We start from the raw sequence: 17,746 nt of genomic DNA on the forward strand, positions 1-17,746 counted from the left end.
TGTCAAGAAACAAAAATTTGGGTCTTGGAGAAAAATAAAGTTTGGAGGATTTATCAGGAATAAAGACCAAAACTGATTAAAAAAATTTACTCAAGCGAATCCTATTTGCATTCTTGCTTCATAAAAATTCATGAAGGCAGCAAATGAACAAAGGCACGAACTGTTGTTTAGCACCTAATATACTAAATAATAAACTTCATACCAACAGCTTTAATCATTGTGTAACTCTCTTTATGCAATTTCTGCCAAATGAAACTTCCTGAAATCTAGCCAAAACCAGCGGGAGTAAAATGGTCTAGAATGCTGCTTTATCAAGCTTATCTACAATTTCCATGTGTGTGTTTGAGTCAGCGAACCTTTAATGTCATTAAGCATTCCTTCCTCTCTGAGGAGCAAAACTAACAAAAACCACTGACGAGCTTCCTTTGATAACGAAGAATAAAGAACAACATCACAAAAGATTGCGTGTCTGTATATACACACACACATATACACGTGTATATATATATATATATATATATATATATATATGTGTGTGTGTGTGTGTGTGTGTGTGTATATATATATATATATATATATATATATGTGTGTGTGTGTGTGTGTGTGTATATATATATATATATATATATATATATATATATATATATATATATATATATATATATATATAAAATAATTCATTTGAAATATAACATTTGTAATATAACATTTCAATACTTTAAATCTATATCAAATGCAGCACAGTGTATGCTTTCAAACTGTGAATAGACTTTGTAAATATACCCTTAAAATTGAAATGTATATACTTTTATATAGTATTTGAAATAATGTATGGAACGTTATTTTGCAATACACAATGCTAAATATTAAAATAAGAAACATTAAAATATATATTTTAAAGTACAGAAATACGCAACATCCAATTAACTGAAAAAAATGAACAGATTAAATAGATAACCAAAATAGCTGTTTGCTGCAGCCCTATTGGGAACTTTGCGAAAACGAGTGCATTTCAAACAAAACAGAAAGCCTTCAAGAGACTTTCAATTGCACAGCTAAATTTCTACAGTGAAGAAGGGGAGGCTTCTATATTTGAAAAGAGAGTGAAAAGATTGTTATTTGGCTAATTACAGATTTAGGGCTGAAACAGTTACCCGTTGGAGAGGAAGAGAGCGAGGTGCTTGAGTGAGCTACATTAGAGAGCTGGAGTGGTGAGACTGGTGATTCATTGTGTGCTGATGGCATCTTTTATCTCTTGCAATACTGATAGGCCAAACGGAGTAGTTTGGGCTGGGGGGGGTGGCTAACCAATCTGATCAGAGGCCATTGTTTCAAAGCTCATTTAACACTGGGGGGTCCAGAGGTTTCCGCACAGTCGACAAGTCAACCCAATCCCAACCCCCCATCCCTGCGGCCAACACAAGAAGGTCCTTAGAAAAACAAGCGACAGACACAAAGGGGAAAATTTAGAAGACAACCCAGAGGGCTATTTGTGAGGATTTGATCATTCCTCACAAATACACAAGAGTGCTGACCGCTGACTCAGACCTTTGGTTTGGGTTTGAACAGCAGGAAGTCAGTTTGGTGAGACTGTTGTTGCTGCTTAGGAGATCCTAGTCTCCTGAGACCAAGGAAGTTAATGCTAAACATCTGGGGTCTGCATTAAAAAAGGTCACACTTTATTTTAGGGTCCAATTCACACTATTAACTAACCATTAACTATAACTTTTGCCTCAATTATCTCCTTATTTGATGCTTACTTATGGTTTATAAGGGAGTAGTTAAGTTTAGGGAATTGGGTAGGATTATGGATGTCATGCATTATATGTACTTTATAAGCACTAATAAACAGCCAATATGTTAATAATAGACATGCTAATAAGCAGCTAGTTATCAGTGTGAATTGGACCCTATACTAAAGTGTTACCAAAAAGAAAAAGAGGAAGGGGCTAGGAGGAGACAGGACTAACTTGTCAGGTAAGCCAGAGTCCCATCTCACAATGGGGCTGTTTGACTGCTCATACAGTACAGAAAAGGGTAAGAAATAATTCATCTCTACTCTATCATGCTGCCATGAACTCTTGTACATGGAGCTGGACCCCATCCTGCAACTCACATTCAGCTATTTAACGGAGGTCTCTGTGGAAGTGACAGGGAGGATGCCCATGGTGAATGATTATTGAAATGAACCAGAAGGATATAGCAAAAATAAGATACAATGTAGATATTTGGCAAAAGCTTTTCCAAGTTGCCTTTAACTGGGCATGGGTTCAACATTTAGAAAGCCCTGCAACTATGTATCCTAAACACTGTGTGTGTGTGTGTGTGTGTGTGTGTGTGTGTGTGTGTGTGTGTGTGTGTGTGTGTGTGTGTGTGTGTGTGCGTGTGTGTGCATGTGTGTGTGTGTGTGTTTACAATGTCATACATTTCTGAATTTGTTTTAAAATACCCTCAATCTAAAAGAAAGATCTTCATGTGCTCTTTTTCTGCTGATTTGTCACAATGTTATTTAGCTGATAAACTTAAAAAAGTGAAAGTGACGTGACATGCAGCCAACTATGGTGACCCATACTCAGAATTTGTGCTCTGCATTTAACCCATCCAAAGTGCACACGTACAGAGCAGTGAACACACACACATCTTGAACACACACCCGGAGCAGTGTGCTCCCCCAACTGTATTGAAATAGTGGTAATCGGACCCCCTTGGGGCCCTCCACTGGGGCCATTTGTACGTCTAAGAGTCAATCAAGGGCCGATAACAGACGAAGCCTAGTCAGATTTAGGAGAGAAAAGTGCCGGAGGGGTCGATGCAGAGGCCGGAGTCATGATCTGTCCTGAGGCGGGGGGACAGACGGGCCTCTGACCATGATACCATGTACTGACCTCTTGTCACATACAACTGTGCCCTGCTTCTCCACCTCTGACCCTAAAAACACGACACCTAGGCCTGCTGTAAAAGTCCAGGGTGGAAAGGACATTATTCAGCTGCTTAATCCTCCAATGGATGCTTGTAAAGCTATACAACAAAACATGTTTTGGAAAAAGTGTAAGTAACCTTCATGCTAAATGAAGATAGGTAACAACACTTACAATATAATATTCTTATTAATTTAAAAAAACTCATTATATTTTGTAATTATTAGTAATAAGAAATCTATGACTATTTATAAAAGTCTATTTAAGTCTATAGACACCATAAAGTCTATGACTATTTATAAATAGTGCTCCTGTGGCTCAAGTGGTAGAGCATTGCGTTAGCAGCGCAAGGTTGTGGGTTCGTTTACCAGGGAACACATGTTAGGTAAACATTGTTAGCCTGAATGCACTGTAAGTCGCTTTAGATAAAAGCGTCTGCTAAATGCTTTAATTTAATTTGAATTTAATAAAGTCTATTAGTACCTAAAGAGTACATATCAGTACATTTTAAATGGGTATTGCACTAGTGGAACCATTTGTACCTTTCTGTATGTATAACTAATGTATATTTTATATATTAAAATTTGAACAACCAGTCATAGTGGTTCTTGGTAAAGGGAGAATAGCAGCTCTCCTTCATGTCAGTCCAAAGCAATTGCAGTCCAGAAAACAGTCAAACCACACAGTAGTGAAAGCAGGTCAACCTTATCTATTCCACTGAAGGACGCCAGCATTTAATGACTGACTGACCCTAATTCTGTTAGGTATATCAGTTTCTTTATGGGAAAAACAAATATGTAAAATCAATATAATATCATCAAACTTGCATGTATGTCATGCTGGAGGAATTCCATGCCGTAATTAAAATGATAATAATAATAATTTGTGCACTAAAAACAATCACATTAGAGAGTAATTATATAATCAAGTTTTTAAACGATAAAAGCAATCCATAAAGGGGATAATTCAACCAAAAATTAAAATCGTCATCACTCACCATAATGTCATTTAGGGATGTAACGATTAACGGTTTGATGATAAATCATAATAAAATCTTCCACGGTTAGTACATTTGTTCTGTACATTTTGACCGGTTGTTGAAAAACAAGCTTATGTGGATTCTACACATTTAAACAATTCAGATACTTTATCTAGAATTATTTATGGAGTAGATAAAATACATAGTCATTTATTAATCAATTATCATTTTAACTTATATATTTTCTTTATTTAAAGGCTGAAATGTGAGGCTTACCTTTTTATTAAACTTTTGAAAAGCTTTATTTGAACATTTACATTAGAAATTTCAACATGCTTTTAAACTGTTGTCAGCCAAGTTGTCATTTAAAATCCGAACATCATTGCTAATGCAAACTTTGTATTTGTTGTTTGTTGATTTTTAAAAACAATACGTATGTGTCAGTACTTTTTTAACATATCCAGCGAATTTTAACAAAACCGTGATAATTTTGGTCACCATAATCGTGATAAGAAATTTTCATATCGTTAAATCCTTAATGTCATTCCAAACAGGTATGCTTTCTTTTGTGACGCACAACAGATTTTTAAAGTTACTGGCCAGTCTTTTCAATAATGGAAAGTCAATAAAGTATGTACCACCTTATTTATGTTGCATTTGGTTATATTGTAGCCAATTCATTTCCATTATATAGAAAAGAGAGGCCTAGAAATTTCCCTGTTTCTGTTCCGCAAAAGTAATAAAAGGCATAGAACTACATGAGGTTTAACAAATAATAACTATCCCCTTAACAAATAGAACTGTATCTGCTAGCAAAGAGTAGGCACAACAAAATAACCGCTCAACCAGAGGGATCTACTGAGGTCAAGAACAGACTCCACTGTATAAAGGTCTTCAAAAGCCCTTGATAGACAATTGACACACACACACTCTGCTTCTAGTTTATGAAGGAGCAAATTCTCCATTTAGAGCCACTTTAATACTTAATAAGCATAAAAAGGCTAAACATAACGCCTGACTTCCAAGCTTATAAATTCATAATGCGCTGTGAAACTTAGACGTCGTTAACAGCTCTCTCTATGACAGACACATATCAGTAAAATAAAGAAATTTCATTGTTCTGATTTAAATAAGCGCATACCAGGGCTGATAGATTGCTATGCCTTTTCTCAGCATCTCTAACATATAAACTCTATTACTTAATTCTTATAATGCTCACCTACATAATGCTTCTGGTGGCCTTCAACACAAACACATGAAGTGCCCACTCAAGCTGCCCATTCAAGGCTGCTCAATACTCATCTTTCTTTCTCCTGCTCCCCCTTGCGTCCACAGTAAATATAGCATGATGGAAGTGGGAGAGAGAGACAGAGGAGAAAAAAAAAGGGGGTGGGGGCACAAGCTCCGCCCCCAGATGACATCAGCGCTGTGTTGAAGCAGAGCTGGAGGCAGATGCAACCTCACACTTGTAATGATCTCCAGGCAGCTGACCAGCTCTGCCGACTTCTCTATCTTGTCTCTCTCTGAGCCAAAGGAGTGTATGTGTGTGTGTATGTGATCAAGTGTGTGGACTTAAAAACACCCTGCTATTCGCACCATTGCTGCTACTGAGCCTTTTTTACACTGGGCTCTTTTTGGGAAATGAAATCATCCTCCACCGCATTGGATTTAACCTACAGACTGACTTTATGCTTTGAGGATATTCTTTTTGATTTCCCTTTTTGAATTATTGCTTGGGGAGGTAAGTGTTTTTTGTTATGGGCTTCCCCCTAATTTTTTTTTGGGTGGGGGGGCTGTTTTTAACCCTTTACCTTATTCATTTCATCACTCTGATGTTATCAAATACCTCTAAAACCTGCATAGAGCAAATTTGCATCTATCCCTTAAATCCCAGTCACTCACAATGCTTCAAGCAGTTGACTTTGCTTCTAAACTTTCAAATCCATTGTTATTTCCAACAGCAAAAGGCGTTTTATTAGGAATGTAGGCAGACCATTAGGTATTTGAGGGGGATGTAATAGCAATTCAAAACTCACAAGTACCGTAGTCATGAAATTCAGCATGCCTGCATACATGGCCTTTAGTTTGTTTATTTTGCATTCCGCATGCATTTCCAAAAACAATTTAAAACAAAAATTTGCTTTTAAAAAAAGACAATGCTGGCATAATTTAATAACCTTCGTGTTGTTTCAGACCTCTATGACTTTCTTTCCTAGAACATGAAATGGGAGAAATGTTAGGGTTTCAGCCACAGTCACCATTCACTTTCAATGTATCTTTTTTCCTATATAACACGTGACTACTGACTGAGGCTGTCATTCTGCCTGCACATCTTATTTTACATAGGATTTTGTTAAGTCATATGGGTTTGTAAGGTGAGAAAACGGTCGAATTTTTATTTTGGCTGAACTATCCTTTTAAATCTCAAAGCAGCTGCGCGCGAATAAACGCCCTAAGAACGCACAACTTACATTTTATTATTACCATCAGCAATCTAAATCAGTTATTACTGATATGGAGTCCTTAAAACCTAGTTTGGGGTGTGAGGGGGGGACGCAATGCAGCTTGTATTTCTACAGCGTGCAATCAACAGGAACGGATAAACTTAACGCGCTGCGTCTTAAAACTGTTCTTGTGTGACAGGCTTTATCGCAAACGAAACTAGCAGACGTCGATTCCAAATGAGGAAATATCTATTAATAATTCCCAACCTGCGTTCTAGAGTGATGAGAGAGTGCCTGGAATAAAGAAGGAGGGAATCGGGGATGCGGCGCGTGACACTCCGTCCGTGTACACTGCGCGCGAGGCGTTAAATCTAGAATTGTCCCATTATCGAAGCCGCTGGCGTCGAGCGCTCGCAGCGCAGACAGCTTCGTTGTTGATTATGAGGGTCGCGTTCTCATGTGGAATACTAACGAAAACTCAACAGACTACGAGATTGGCGCTCAATAAATGTGCGCCCTGTGCTTTTCAGCGAGAGAAGTGAGTGTGTGGCGCAGTCAGGAGATCTGAGGCTGTCAGCCGCTTCAGGATTTTTCCATCAAACGAATTTCCAATCTTTTAAGTAGCCTTCCGAGTTATCTGAAAGATAAGCTTTCATATCTTTTAGGCAGAAAAATATTGAAATAACATTTTTGTGCAGATAAAGAGAGAGGGACTCAAAGATAATGATAATAACCAAAGCCTTCAGTCAGAGTGGATTCAATCAGTTTAAGACTACTATCAAAGAGGATTCGCATTGGACAAGTATGTTAGAGATTCAAGTGAACAAGGCCTTTTTTTCGAATCCCTAATGTAGCCTACTAAGTGCAAGTTGTTTTCCTTAGCTTTGAGCTTCACATGTGCAAATGCACTAAAAGACTGTGTATTCGGATAGATTAGTTTCTTAGCATGATAATAGCAGAGAACAACAAATGGTCTGTTGTGACTTTTAAGGAGGGTGATAAAATTAACTAACCCATTGTTCTTTGTTGGATGTGTCAAAGCACTCTGTGGCAGTCTTTTTCACTTGCATAAACAATTAGTATCAGCAATTTTCAAATACCGCACCTCCATGTTTTACAAGACATAAATTGCAATCTCTCTTTAGATAATAATATAATATATATAATAATATATATATATATATATATATATATATATATATATATATATATATATATATAATAATATTTTAACCCAAATATCTATACATCCAGTGTATGTTTATTGGCAGCCAGACGGACAGCACTTTTTGTTTCAAGCAACGAATGCCGGAGGCTAAACCCAGTGGTCCGTGGCATTCACATGAAATGGTCATGTTCACATGAAATGACATGAGTCAACATGAAATGGTCATGTCTTTCAGGCCTTCAGAAAAAAGTCTGTCACCCTTTTGTGCAGAGGACAAAAACAAATCGTTCTCACAGAATTCTCCACTCATGTAGGCAGCCAATCTCAGTGAGGCTATTCTTTAAAACGTACATTTGAAAAACAAGCCTAAACTTTCTTTCCTCAAACGTTCAAGTTTTAGATCTTAAATGTACTGTCCAAATTATGTAACAAAGAAAGTGCAAGTTGAAAAAGGAACTGTGTATTTTAGCTTTATTACAGATACAATTTACCCCCCCCTCCCTTTGGAGTGGAAACAAGAAAAGTACAGTGCAGTAAATCAACCCACCCCTTTTTGCCCTTGTCCGGCAACTGCTGCCCACTGTACCATAGCAGGGGGTACATATGTGGTAATTAAAGAGCCAGTTCAGCCTCCAAGTGTCTGCCTGATACAGAAGCACCTACCACCCCCAAGTGGGGAAAGCAGTGCAGCTGCCACAGACCACTTTCTTTTCAGTGCAGTACAAAAGAAAAAGACCCCCGTCTCCCCTAGAATCCACTGTCACTGCCTGAACACCAGCCAGGGACAAACCTGTGGATCATCTGCCTCAAAACCGAACACAGAGGGGAGCTGTTAACACAATAGCCTGCTCTGAAATTAATGTTAAAACCGTGCCCAAACCTTTCTTCTCGTTTCCAAATATGAAGGCAGAAATATTTCATCTTTCGGCTCACTGGGCTCAGAGAGGCATGATTTGGCTTCATTGACATAAGATACATGACAAAGAGAGGCATTTAGTTCAAATCCCAACTTGGGTTCAGAATCTATTATCTGTGGAAAACAAGAAAGCTGTTTTTCATAATCACAGCCCAGGACCTACCAATGAAGAAGAAAATTTTATTTCATCTTAAATGTCTTCGTTCATGCATGAGCACTGATCATATGTGACAGCATTTTTGGGAACTAATATATATTTAAAAATGATGAACAGTGCAGTGTTTGTCATCTTAACCGTTACTCTAATTTATCTAAAAATGCAGAAAACCTCATATAAAAGCATTGTAATTATAGAAATGCTTTTGTTTGTATTTAATATTCCAATTTTCAGATGTATTAAGATTTTAAAATAATTGAGTTTTGCCCAAAACCAAAACTTTTAAAAAACATTCTCTCTGCATTTTTTTGTTGCATAATCACATTCAAATATGATTTTTTTTTTTTTCTCTCTTAAATGCCCCATTTCTCAGACTCAACGTAAACGAGCAAAAGGTAGTCTTGGCTGAATATCAAGCAGAGCAATGGAGCAGAAGCAGGTCCAGCCATTAGAACGATCTCCTAACGGGAAATACGGCCTATTAGAACGATAGTGAGAGGAGCCCGTCACATTCAGTGGCCTTTTCTCTCTGGCTATGAGCAGTGGGTTGGGTAGGGGGCTTGAAGATTTAACAAAATGTGAAAAGGCTAATACTTCTAAGTGAAAGGAGTTCAGTAAAGCAGAAGAACGAAGGCCAGGGTTCTTATGCTTAACTTGTAATGAATAATAGACCACTAGCATTTCAGTGAAATCTGAGGAGCCAAGGGAAATAGAAAGAAATGATAATGCAGCCAATCATCCATCCAGATCAAGGCTTGCACGACCCAACGAGAGCTAGCATGACAAGCTTTAGGTGAAGCGTATATGATCTCAGCTGAAATATCATGAAATACACGTCCACCTGTGAGTGAACCCTGATATTTTCAAGCAAAGTATCTTGGCAGAAAAAAGGGCTTTTATTTAGCCAGCTTGCTTTTGCCCTGTTCCAGGAAGTGATTTACACTGAGTATAGTACATAAAGCAAGAGCAATTCCATCTCCACATAATTTTGCAGTCTGTTATTTGTCAGACTTCTGGAAAAATGGCAAGTTGCTTTACCCACATAACTCTCCAAATCAATACAACATTTCCCGGAACAGTTTGCACACCGATTGCTAACCAACAATTCACCATTCCTGCAAGTACTTATTTTCCTCTTCAATATATCTGGCAATCATGAAGCAAATCGTTCCACATGTTTCAGGATTTAACAAAAAGGAAGCAACTTAGTCAATGTCAGTGTACTGAAATCTCACAGTCAACCATCACCTGTCCTTAAAGTTGGGTCACAGCTGCTGTTTGCGAGCTTTTGGTAATCTACTAACACAAAAGCATGCACACGGAGCACTTAGGCTCAACAGAAGGATGTTGTGTATTATTAGACTGTGCTGGCGAGACCTGTAATCAAGTTACAGGGCCTTCAATTCCCTAATCTCTCCTTGTCCCTCCAAACAACTGTTTCAAAGTTGCCTGTCATACCCCAATGTGTTCTACAGGAAGGTTACTATCTGCAGGTCAGCGGAAGGATTTCAGGCAAGGGCACAAACCGTGGTGATGGCTGTCAGTTATAGAAATATATATTGTCAGTCTACGTGTCAGGAAATATGTACTGTTGGAAATTAGAGCATTGTAGGTGCAGCACGGACATCTCCTTGGGGCCACCAGAGGTAAGGCCCATTAGGGTATTCATGAGTGCAAGACATCTCACATGTACATTTTTGAGCAGTGCGAGGGCGTTGTGTTCAAGCGCTGTCGGGGCAGCCCAAGGGACCTTTGGTGGCTGCTTGACACCTCAGCAGCAATATGCTTCAATATGACTCTTATTTTTACCTTCACCCTTTCCTTCCAGAGCGTGCTCAGACACTTTAACCCTCTGGAGTCTAAGGGTATTTTTGGGGCCTGGAGAAGTTTTGTCATGCCCTGACATTTGTGCTTTTTTCAGTTTCTTATAAATATCTAAATGGGTAAAGTCTAATCTCACTGTAATCAGCACAAACTGGGCTGTAATAATATGTGAAATGCATGTATGTACATGATTGTGTTTTTGAGAAAAAAAATATTATGCGTGGTTAGTAAAAAAATAAAAATGTTAAAACACTTGAATAAGGCAAAAAAACACAAAAAAAGAAAAAAAAGAAGTGCACAAAGTTTTGTTGTTATTATGTCTGTATCCAAAAAAAGTAGACCCTTTACAGATTCTATTGATGTATTGCTCTTATCTGTACGATTAAAACTGAAAATGTAATTTAAGTTCTTTTCGGGGTTATCAGGAGAAAATGACTCAAAACGCGTATCCGCGTTAATCGACTCGAGAGGGTTAAAAGCACAGCTCGGTGGAGAACGTCACCAGGTGGGAGGGAGCGGTCTTCGGCCATTGTCGCAAACCCAAACTGTGGTCACTTTTCTTATGCAAAGGAATTATTTTCAGCCATCACCATAGAGAACACTAGAGGAGGGATGTTAGGGTTAGTGCCAGACAGAACCGCGAGTGCGATTATCCTGGCAGCACAGGCTTAAGGCTAGGAAAAATAAATGTTTTTTATAAAAATCCACACAACATCTCCACTAATCCAGGTTTCACAACCAGTGTCCTCTATCAAAGGACTGCAGGCCAGGGGCTTTTCTCTGTGGTCATTTACCCAGAGGCAAAGAAATCCCCTGATACACAGAAACCCAATAAGCTTAAGGGACTTTAAATTCCCATCTCAACCACACACCCTTCTTATTTTTCCCTTCGTTCCATCTGTCTCAAATGCAGTGGAACAATCTACAGGCTGTTACTATCCATAAATATAAAATCCATTGTGGTGCTCTTTTTATGTTAGGTGCAAACCTTGAAAACCAAAGCTAAAAAGCTATCAGTTTACGTCAATGTACTGTCGATGGTTACGTGTAACAGCTCTGTTTGAAGGACAGTGGCCAATTGCAGCTGGCTGCATCGCTGTCTGACTCAATCTCAGCCTTGGCACTATCATGTCAGTATTAAATAAACGCAGCCTAACAGCATATTAGGCACAGTCAATAACTCATTCTCAACAGGCCCACGTACCTTTTCTGGCATTATGTCATATTCAGATGTCCTATGATGTCAATAATAAAAGAACTTGCTCTGATTGACTTCTTTTCCTTCTTCTATCCCTGCCAGTAGGAAGTTCAGTATGTGAGAAGGAGTGGGCATCTGCAAAGCGGGCACAGGTTAGTGAAACGAGATCCAGGAAGGAGGAGTGTCACAACAGCACAGGAGATTCTGCTTTCGAGCCACGAGGCTGGATACTTTATTCATGCTCGTGTCGGGAGTAAGACTACAGGATTCGGGGCTGACTTTGGAGCCTGACTTCAGAACCGAACCGCCCTGGATTTGAGCCCCCTGTACTGCAGATGGACAGTGGGCTTTACGCCATGACCAGTCTGCTTTGGGAGAGACAGGAGCAGTTCATTTCTCAGAGTGGACTGCACAAAAGGGTCTGATTAGGAATCGCAACTTAAAATAAAAGGATTCTGCTCTCTTTTTTATTTCCTTTCTTTTTGTTTTAGTCTTTTTTTGTGGTTAAGTTTATTGAAATTGCATGCCTGCACAGAAGGCGGCTACCTGAGGTGTGTCTGGAAGCGGAGCTGCTTGCTTTATAGGTTTATCTACCATGGCAAAGCCTTTGATTACATGAACTGTGGATGCTGCAATACAAGACAGGAGGTCATCAGTACAAACAAGGATCAGTTCAACAAATACCAGCCAGGTCAGGATATAACCAAAGAGACCCTTTTGACAAGACGAACAAACATCTACGGAAAGAATAGAAAGGAGATCTTAAAGCCTCATTGGATTTTGGGTGGCTGCAGAGGATTAACTGGCATTTCTAAATCAGGTATGGCAAATATGGATGATCTTGCTATGGCTTGCTAAGTGCCTTTTTTCTATTTTATATATATATATATATATATATATATATATATATATATATATATAACGTTTAATCAACAAGGTCTGACTGTGTTCGGCCAACAGTTTTCAGGAATGAAAAACAGCCTTGAAATGCACTGGCTAACAGCAGAAATGTGTAAAACAACATGAGCCTGCGATTACATTACACACAGCAAAAGATAAAACCTCTCACACACAGGCATCTCATTCAAGGAAAGCTAGCAGGTTTAAGGATTTGTTATCTACATCCATGGCTGATTAGGAATATCCTTCCTCTTCAATTAGACTTGCTTCTGAACCTCTCAGTCCTCCCTTTTTCTCTTATTTTTTTCTCCTCTAATCCCCTTTTCCTTTTTTCACTACTTTGTATTGTTTTGATATCAAACTGATTTCAATCAAGATAAACACCCCAGGCATGTTTCGCTACCATAGTTTTTTCATTTGTTCATGTTGCTGAAAATATTAATAGCCTCTTTTCATTAATTCAGCCGCAGAAATATTGTATTTTTTTATTGTTATCTTAAATTGAATCATTTACAATGAAAGAGACGCTTCAGGCACTGTACATAAAACAGCAATTAGAGCAGGACACTGACTTTTCTTCAGACGGCATGAATTTGACTTTTTTCCCTTCTTTTTCCTCTAAGGGCAACTACCGCAAGGAGGACACTAGCGATGGCAAGCAATTATAAGTCCTTCTTCGTCTTCTTCATCAGAGCCGGGCTTCTGCTTGGCCTGGCTAATCCATTGGTGACCTCAGCCTCCTGTCCCTCACAGTGCCGGTGCGATGGGACTTTCATATACTGCAATGACCGGGATTTGACTTACATCCCTTCGGGCATCCCAGAGGATGCCACTGTACTTTTTCTCCAGAACAACCGCATCAAAAGTGCAGGGATCCCTACAGATCTACAACGGCTAAACAATGTAGAAAAGATCTACCTGTACTGCAACAATCTGGATGAGTTCCCCACCAACTTGCCGCTGAATGTCAAGGAACTTCATTTGCAGGAAAACAATATCCGGACCATCACCCATGCCTCCCTGGCACAGATTCCCTTCATTGAGGAATTACACCTTGATGACAATTCCGTGTCAGCTGTTAGCATTGAAGAGGGTGCGTTCCGGGACAGCAACCATTTGAGGCTGCTTTTCCTGTCCCGTAACCACCTCAGCACCATACCTTCTGGTCTGCCAATGACGATCGAGGAGCTTCGCTTCGACGACAACCGCATCTCGTCCATCTCTGAGGCATCCCTGCAGGATCTTATAAATCTGAAGCGACTGGTTCTGGACGGCAACCTCCTGAACAACAGGGGCATTGGGGAGATGGCCTTGATCAATTTAGTCAATCTGACTGAGCTCTCTTTGGTACGGAACTCCCTGACTTCCCCACCCGCCAACCTGCCAGGCTCAAGCCTGGAGAAGCTAAATCTTCAAGACAACCACATCAATCATGTGCCAGCAGGTGCCTTTGCTTTTCTGCGACAGCTGTACCGTTTGGATCTGTCAGGCAACAACTTGAGCAGTCTGCCCATGGGGGTATTTGATGACCTGGATAACCTTACCCAGCTGCTCCTGCGCAATAACCCCTGGTCCTGCAACTGCAGGATGAAGTGGGTTCGTGACTGGCTGCGCAGTCTTCCGTCTAAGGTTAATGTGCGTGGCTTCATGTGCCAAGGTCCCGATAAGGTCAAAGGGATGGCCATCAAAGACCTATCCACAGAGTTGTTTGGCTGCTCAGACACCGAGATTCCAACTACGTATGAGACCAGCACAGTCTCAAACACTCTGCCACCCTCTCGACCCCAGTGGCCCTCATATGTAACTAAAAGGCCTGTGGTTAAGGGTCCAGAGCTGGGAAGAAACTATCGTAGCACGACACCGTCCAGTCGTAAGATCATCACAATAAGCATCAAATCCAGTAGCGCAGAGACTGTGCACATATCCTGGAGAGTATCCCAGCCTATGACAGCCCTGAGGCTCAGCTGGCTAAAGCTGGGCCACAGTCCTGCTTTCGGATCTATAACGGAAACCATTGTCCAAGGGGAGAGAACAGAGTACCTGCTCACGGCTCTGGAGCCTGAATCCTCTTATCGGATATGCATGGTTCCTATGGAGACGAGTAACATTTACCTGTCAGATGAGACACCTGTTTGCATAGAGACAGAAACTGGTTCGCTGAAAGCGTACAATCCCACCACTACCTTGAACAGAGAGCAGGAGAAAGAGCCTTACAAAAATTCTAATCTGCCTTTAGCTGCCATCATTGGAGGGGCGGTGGCCCTTCTGGCTATCATTATGTTGGCCCTGGTGTGCTGGTATGTCCACAGGAAAGGTTCCTTATTTTCCAGGAACTGCACGTACAACAAAGGGCGCAGGCAGAAGGACGATTACGCCGAAGCTGGAACAAAGAAGGACAACTCCATCTTGGAGATTAGAGAGACCTCGTTTCAAATGATTCCCATAAATCACATGCCCGTTTCAAAGGAGGAGTTTGTGATACACACAATTTTTCCTCCTAATGGCTTAAGTCTTTACAAGAGTCCGCACAGTGAAAACAGCATCAATAACAGAAGCTACAGAGACAGTGGAATACCAGATTCAGACTACTCTCATTCATGATAGTGTACGCGGATTACAAACACATTTTATTGCAAATGAGTGACTCTGAGACTGCTTGGTCTTTTGTAAAACACTGGATTGAAAAGACTGAGAAAGCATCGTTATGTACATTTGCCATATAATTTATATTTAAGGACGATTTATTAAAAGGAAAAAAGGTTCCGATTGCAGGCCATCACTGAGCTGTCGGTGAATGCTGCCACAAACTGCAATTCTATATTTTAGATATTTGTAGTCATTTGTACTGTACTTCCTTTACTTATGGTTTTAGAACAATTAAAAAAAACTTTGTGAGATATGATGACTTGTCAACTGTGAAAGTGGGTTTTCATTGCTGTGTTGAACAATCAGATTTTAGAAAACCATGTAGTAAAAGCACAGGTCAAAATTATCGCTACATTTCTATCAGTGGAAAAAATAAATTCAACAAAAAACAAGGCTGTGAGAATATAGGGCACAGGTGACTGATCAAAGGAAATAAAGACACAAGTGTTTTGTTAATTCTACGGATGGCAGGCACAGACTTTCTCTGGTGTCACAGAAACCTCTGATTTTGTTTAGGAACCCCGGTTGCCCATTCCAAAATGTTGCCAGACTTTACATCAATGCAATGTTTAGGAAGCAGATATCTATTACTTCCTCTATGGAGGAGTCAACAACACAGCTCAGAATCCTAAATCCTTTGCAAATGAAGCACACAGATCAAATGAAAGGTTGTTTCGCAGTCAAATCCAAGTGGACGGGCAAAACCACAACACAGAACTTAATATTACTAATTCAGTAAAGGAAAGCAGCATTTACCGTATCCCTCAGTACAGTTAACCATGTCATGTAAGCATTGCCTTCTAAAAATGAATACGTTGTGGGCAGAAAACATATGGTAAGAAACACATTTGGGCTCTTTTCTATTCTAAAAAAGTGTCAACTATTTTTTTGTTCATATAATTCTTATTTGTATTTTTTTTTGTTTTCTAATTTAAGTCACTTTTAAGTTGCCACAGTTAAATTGTTCTTTACAACTGAAGACCAAAGTGCATTGAATGCCCTTTGGCCAGTCCTTGTATGTGCCTTGATCCAATGCTTATTGTATTTAGCTTTTTCAAAAAAATAAATCAGTGACTTAACTTTTTTCATACACACTTGAATATGATAGGATATTGGTCATATTGCAAAATAAAAGTGGATAAAACCCCAAATTGATGGTCTCCTTTTCCCCAAAAGAAAACTTTCTATTTATGTTTAATCCCTCTTAGCTTTACATTTACCATTCTGTGTTTCAAAAGTGTTTCTTTTGTGTGGTTAAGCCATGTATGACTTATCTGATTGGCCCAAGTGGGAAATTTCAGAGAGTATGGCACAGAAGCTAAATGAGGCCATTGGAGAGATACTGTGCTGGATGTTGATGTGTCCCGCAGCCACAGTGGGAGATGTACGTATAGAATGACTATAAAGCATTAGGTTGACGGCACATCCCCCATATCACAGTATGAATCACACAGGTGACTCGCATGAGCACATGGGTGCATGTCTACACAACATATTTATGCTTATGTGGTCCGCAAGTCTGCGAATACGCATAGATGCATACACATAAATGCACACGCCCTGAGATTTAATTGCAGTTGAGGGTGCCTTTAAAAACTCAAATCTGATCCAAACCTTAAGTATATTTTAACAGTCTGTGTTCTAAATATACCACTTAAGCTAGAAATTAAAGTAAACACACTGTGTGAGCATACGGTTAAGGAAGGGTCACATATGTGAATGCTGTTGATGTTCCACAACTTGCCTTGTCATTTATTTATGTGGTTTCCTGGCTGACGGTATCAGCGAGTTTTAAATGCTGAGTAATAGGTTTCACTCACTTCTTAAAAAATCTGAAGCCTTTTTCCTCGTTTTTTTTTTTTTTTTTTTAATTGAGCCTTTATGTTCTAAAATTTTCTGATGAAAGATGCTTTTGTACTATTGATTTTACATCTGAAAAGAATCTAAAATGCAGACATATGAAAGAAAACTGTGTTCGGTATACAAAAAAATACATTTAAACTTTAATTACCAAAATACAGTATTACAGTCTATATAATCAAATTACTCAAAATAATTCATTGTTTCTTCTCTCTCCTTTAAATTGTCCAAAATAATGTTTCTCCTTCTCCAATTTAAATTCCCTTTGTAATACTTTTTTAAATATTAACTCAATTCACACCAGCTGTTGAAACTTACAAATCATTAATTCTGGAGACGAGATGTCGACCAGAACTCTAGGAATAAAGCAGCATCAAGCCAAAATGGGATCACAGCAGTTTTAATTATCAAAGCGCACAGGTGTGTGAGAGTGTTTAAGCATGCACATTCCCTTTATGGATGTTCTGCATGCAGTAACTCAAGATTTCCTAACACCATCAGAAATTTTTATAGCTTGAACTACGAGCAAAATGGCTTGAAATATTAATATCTTGTGCTGTATGGTGAAAGCAAATCAGCTGGATGTGAGTGCACACAGCAATTTGTTTTCTTCAGTTAGAATGACCTATTCAGAACACTAACCTCAAGTATTGGGGGAGAGCGAGTTGAGTTGCTGCTACTGGGGGTGACCTTTGTTGACCCTTTTAACACAATGACCTCACCTCTGGCGTCATTG

General features: G+C 39.3%; 2 protein-coding genes across 4 annotated transcripts in view; one reads left to right on the plus strand and one right to left on the minus strand.

Moving 5' to 3' along the window:
• The window catches only part of LOC132110296 (ADP-ribose glycohydrolase MACROD2-like), a 577,997-nt gene that overhangs the window by 446,729 nt on the left and 113,522 nt on the right, over nucleotides 1–17,746 (minus strand). The gene's annotated exons all lie outside the window — the stretch shown is intronic.
• On the plus strand, nucleotides 1,949–16,301 carry LOC132110546 (leucine-rich repeat transmembrane protein FLRT3-like). 3 transcript variants are annotated; one of them, XM_059517250.1, is made up of 3 exons: nucleotides 1,949–2,037; nucleotides 11,707–12,424; nucleotides 13,128–16,301. In XM_059517250.1, exon 3 carries the CDS (start codon nucleotides 13,156–13,158, stop codon nucleotides 15,103–15,105), a length of 1,950 nt encoding a protein of 649 aa, XP_059373233.1. In that variant the 5' UTR covers nucleotides 1,949–2,037; nucleotides 11,707–12,424; nucleotides 13,128–13,155; the 3' UTR covers nucleotides 15,106–16,301. The 3 variants fall into 3 exon arrangements, with proteins under 3 accessions (XP_059373233.1, XP_059373231.1, XP_059373232.1); XM_059517248.1 differs by lacking the exon at nucleotides 1,949–2,037 and adding an exon at nucleotides 5,346–5,638; XM_059517249.1 differs by lacking the exon at nucleotides 1,949–2,037 and adding an exon at nucleotides 5,346–5,638 and having other exon boundaries at nucleotides 11,710–12,424.

Source organism: Carassius carassius, chromosome 30, assembly GCF_963082965.1.
Source record: "Carassius carassius chromosome 30, fCarCar2.1, whole genome shotgun sequence".
Taxonomy (NCBI): domain Eukaryota; kingdom Metazoa; phylum Chordata; class Actinopteri; order Cypriniformes; family Cyprinidae; genus Carassius; species Carassius carassius.

Bases quoted from the DNA above. Each gene is read 5' to 3' on its own strand.
- LOC132110546 (XM_059517250.1), top strand. From the start codon at position 13,156: ATGGCAAGCAATTATAAGTCCTTCTTCGTCTTCTTCATCAGAGCCGGG.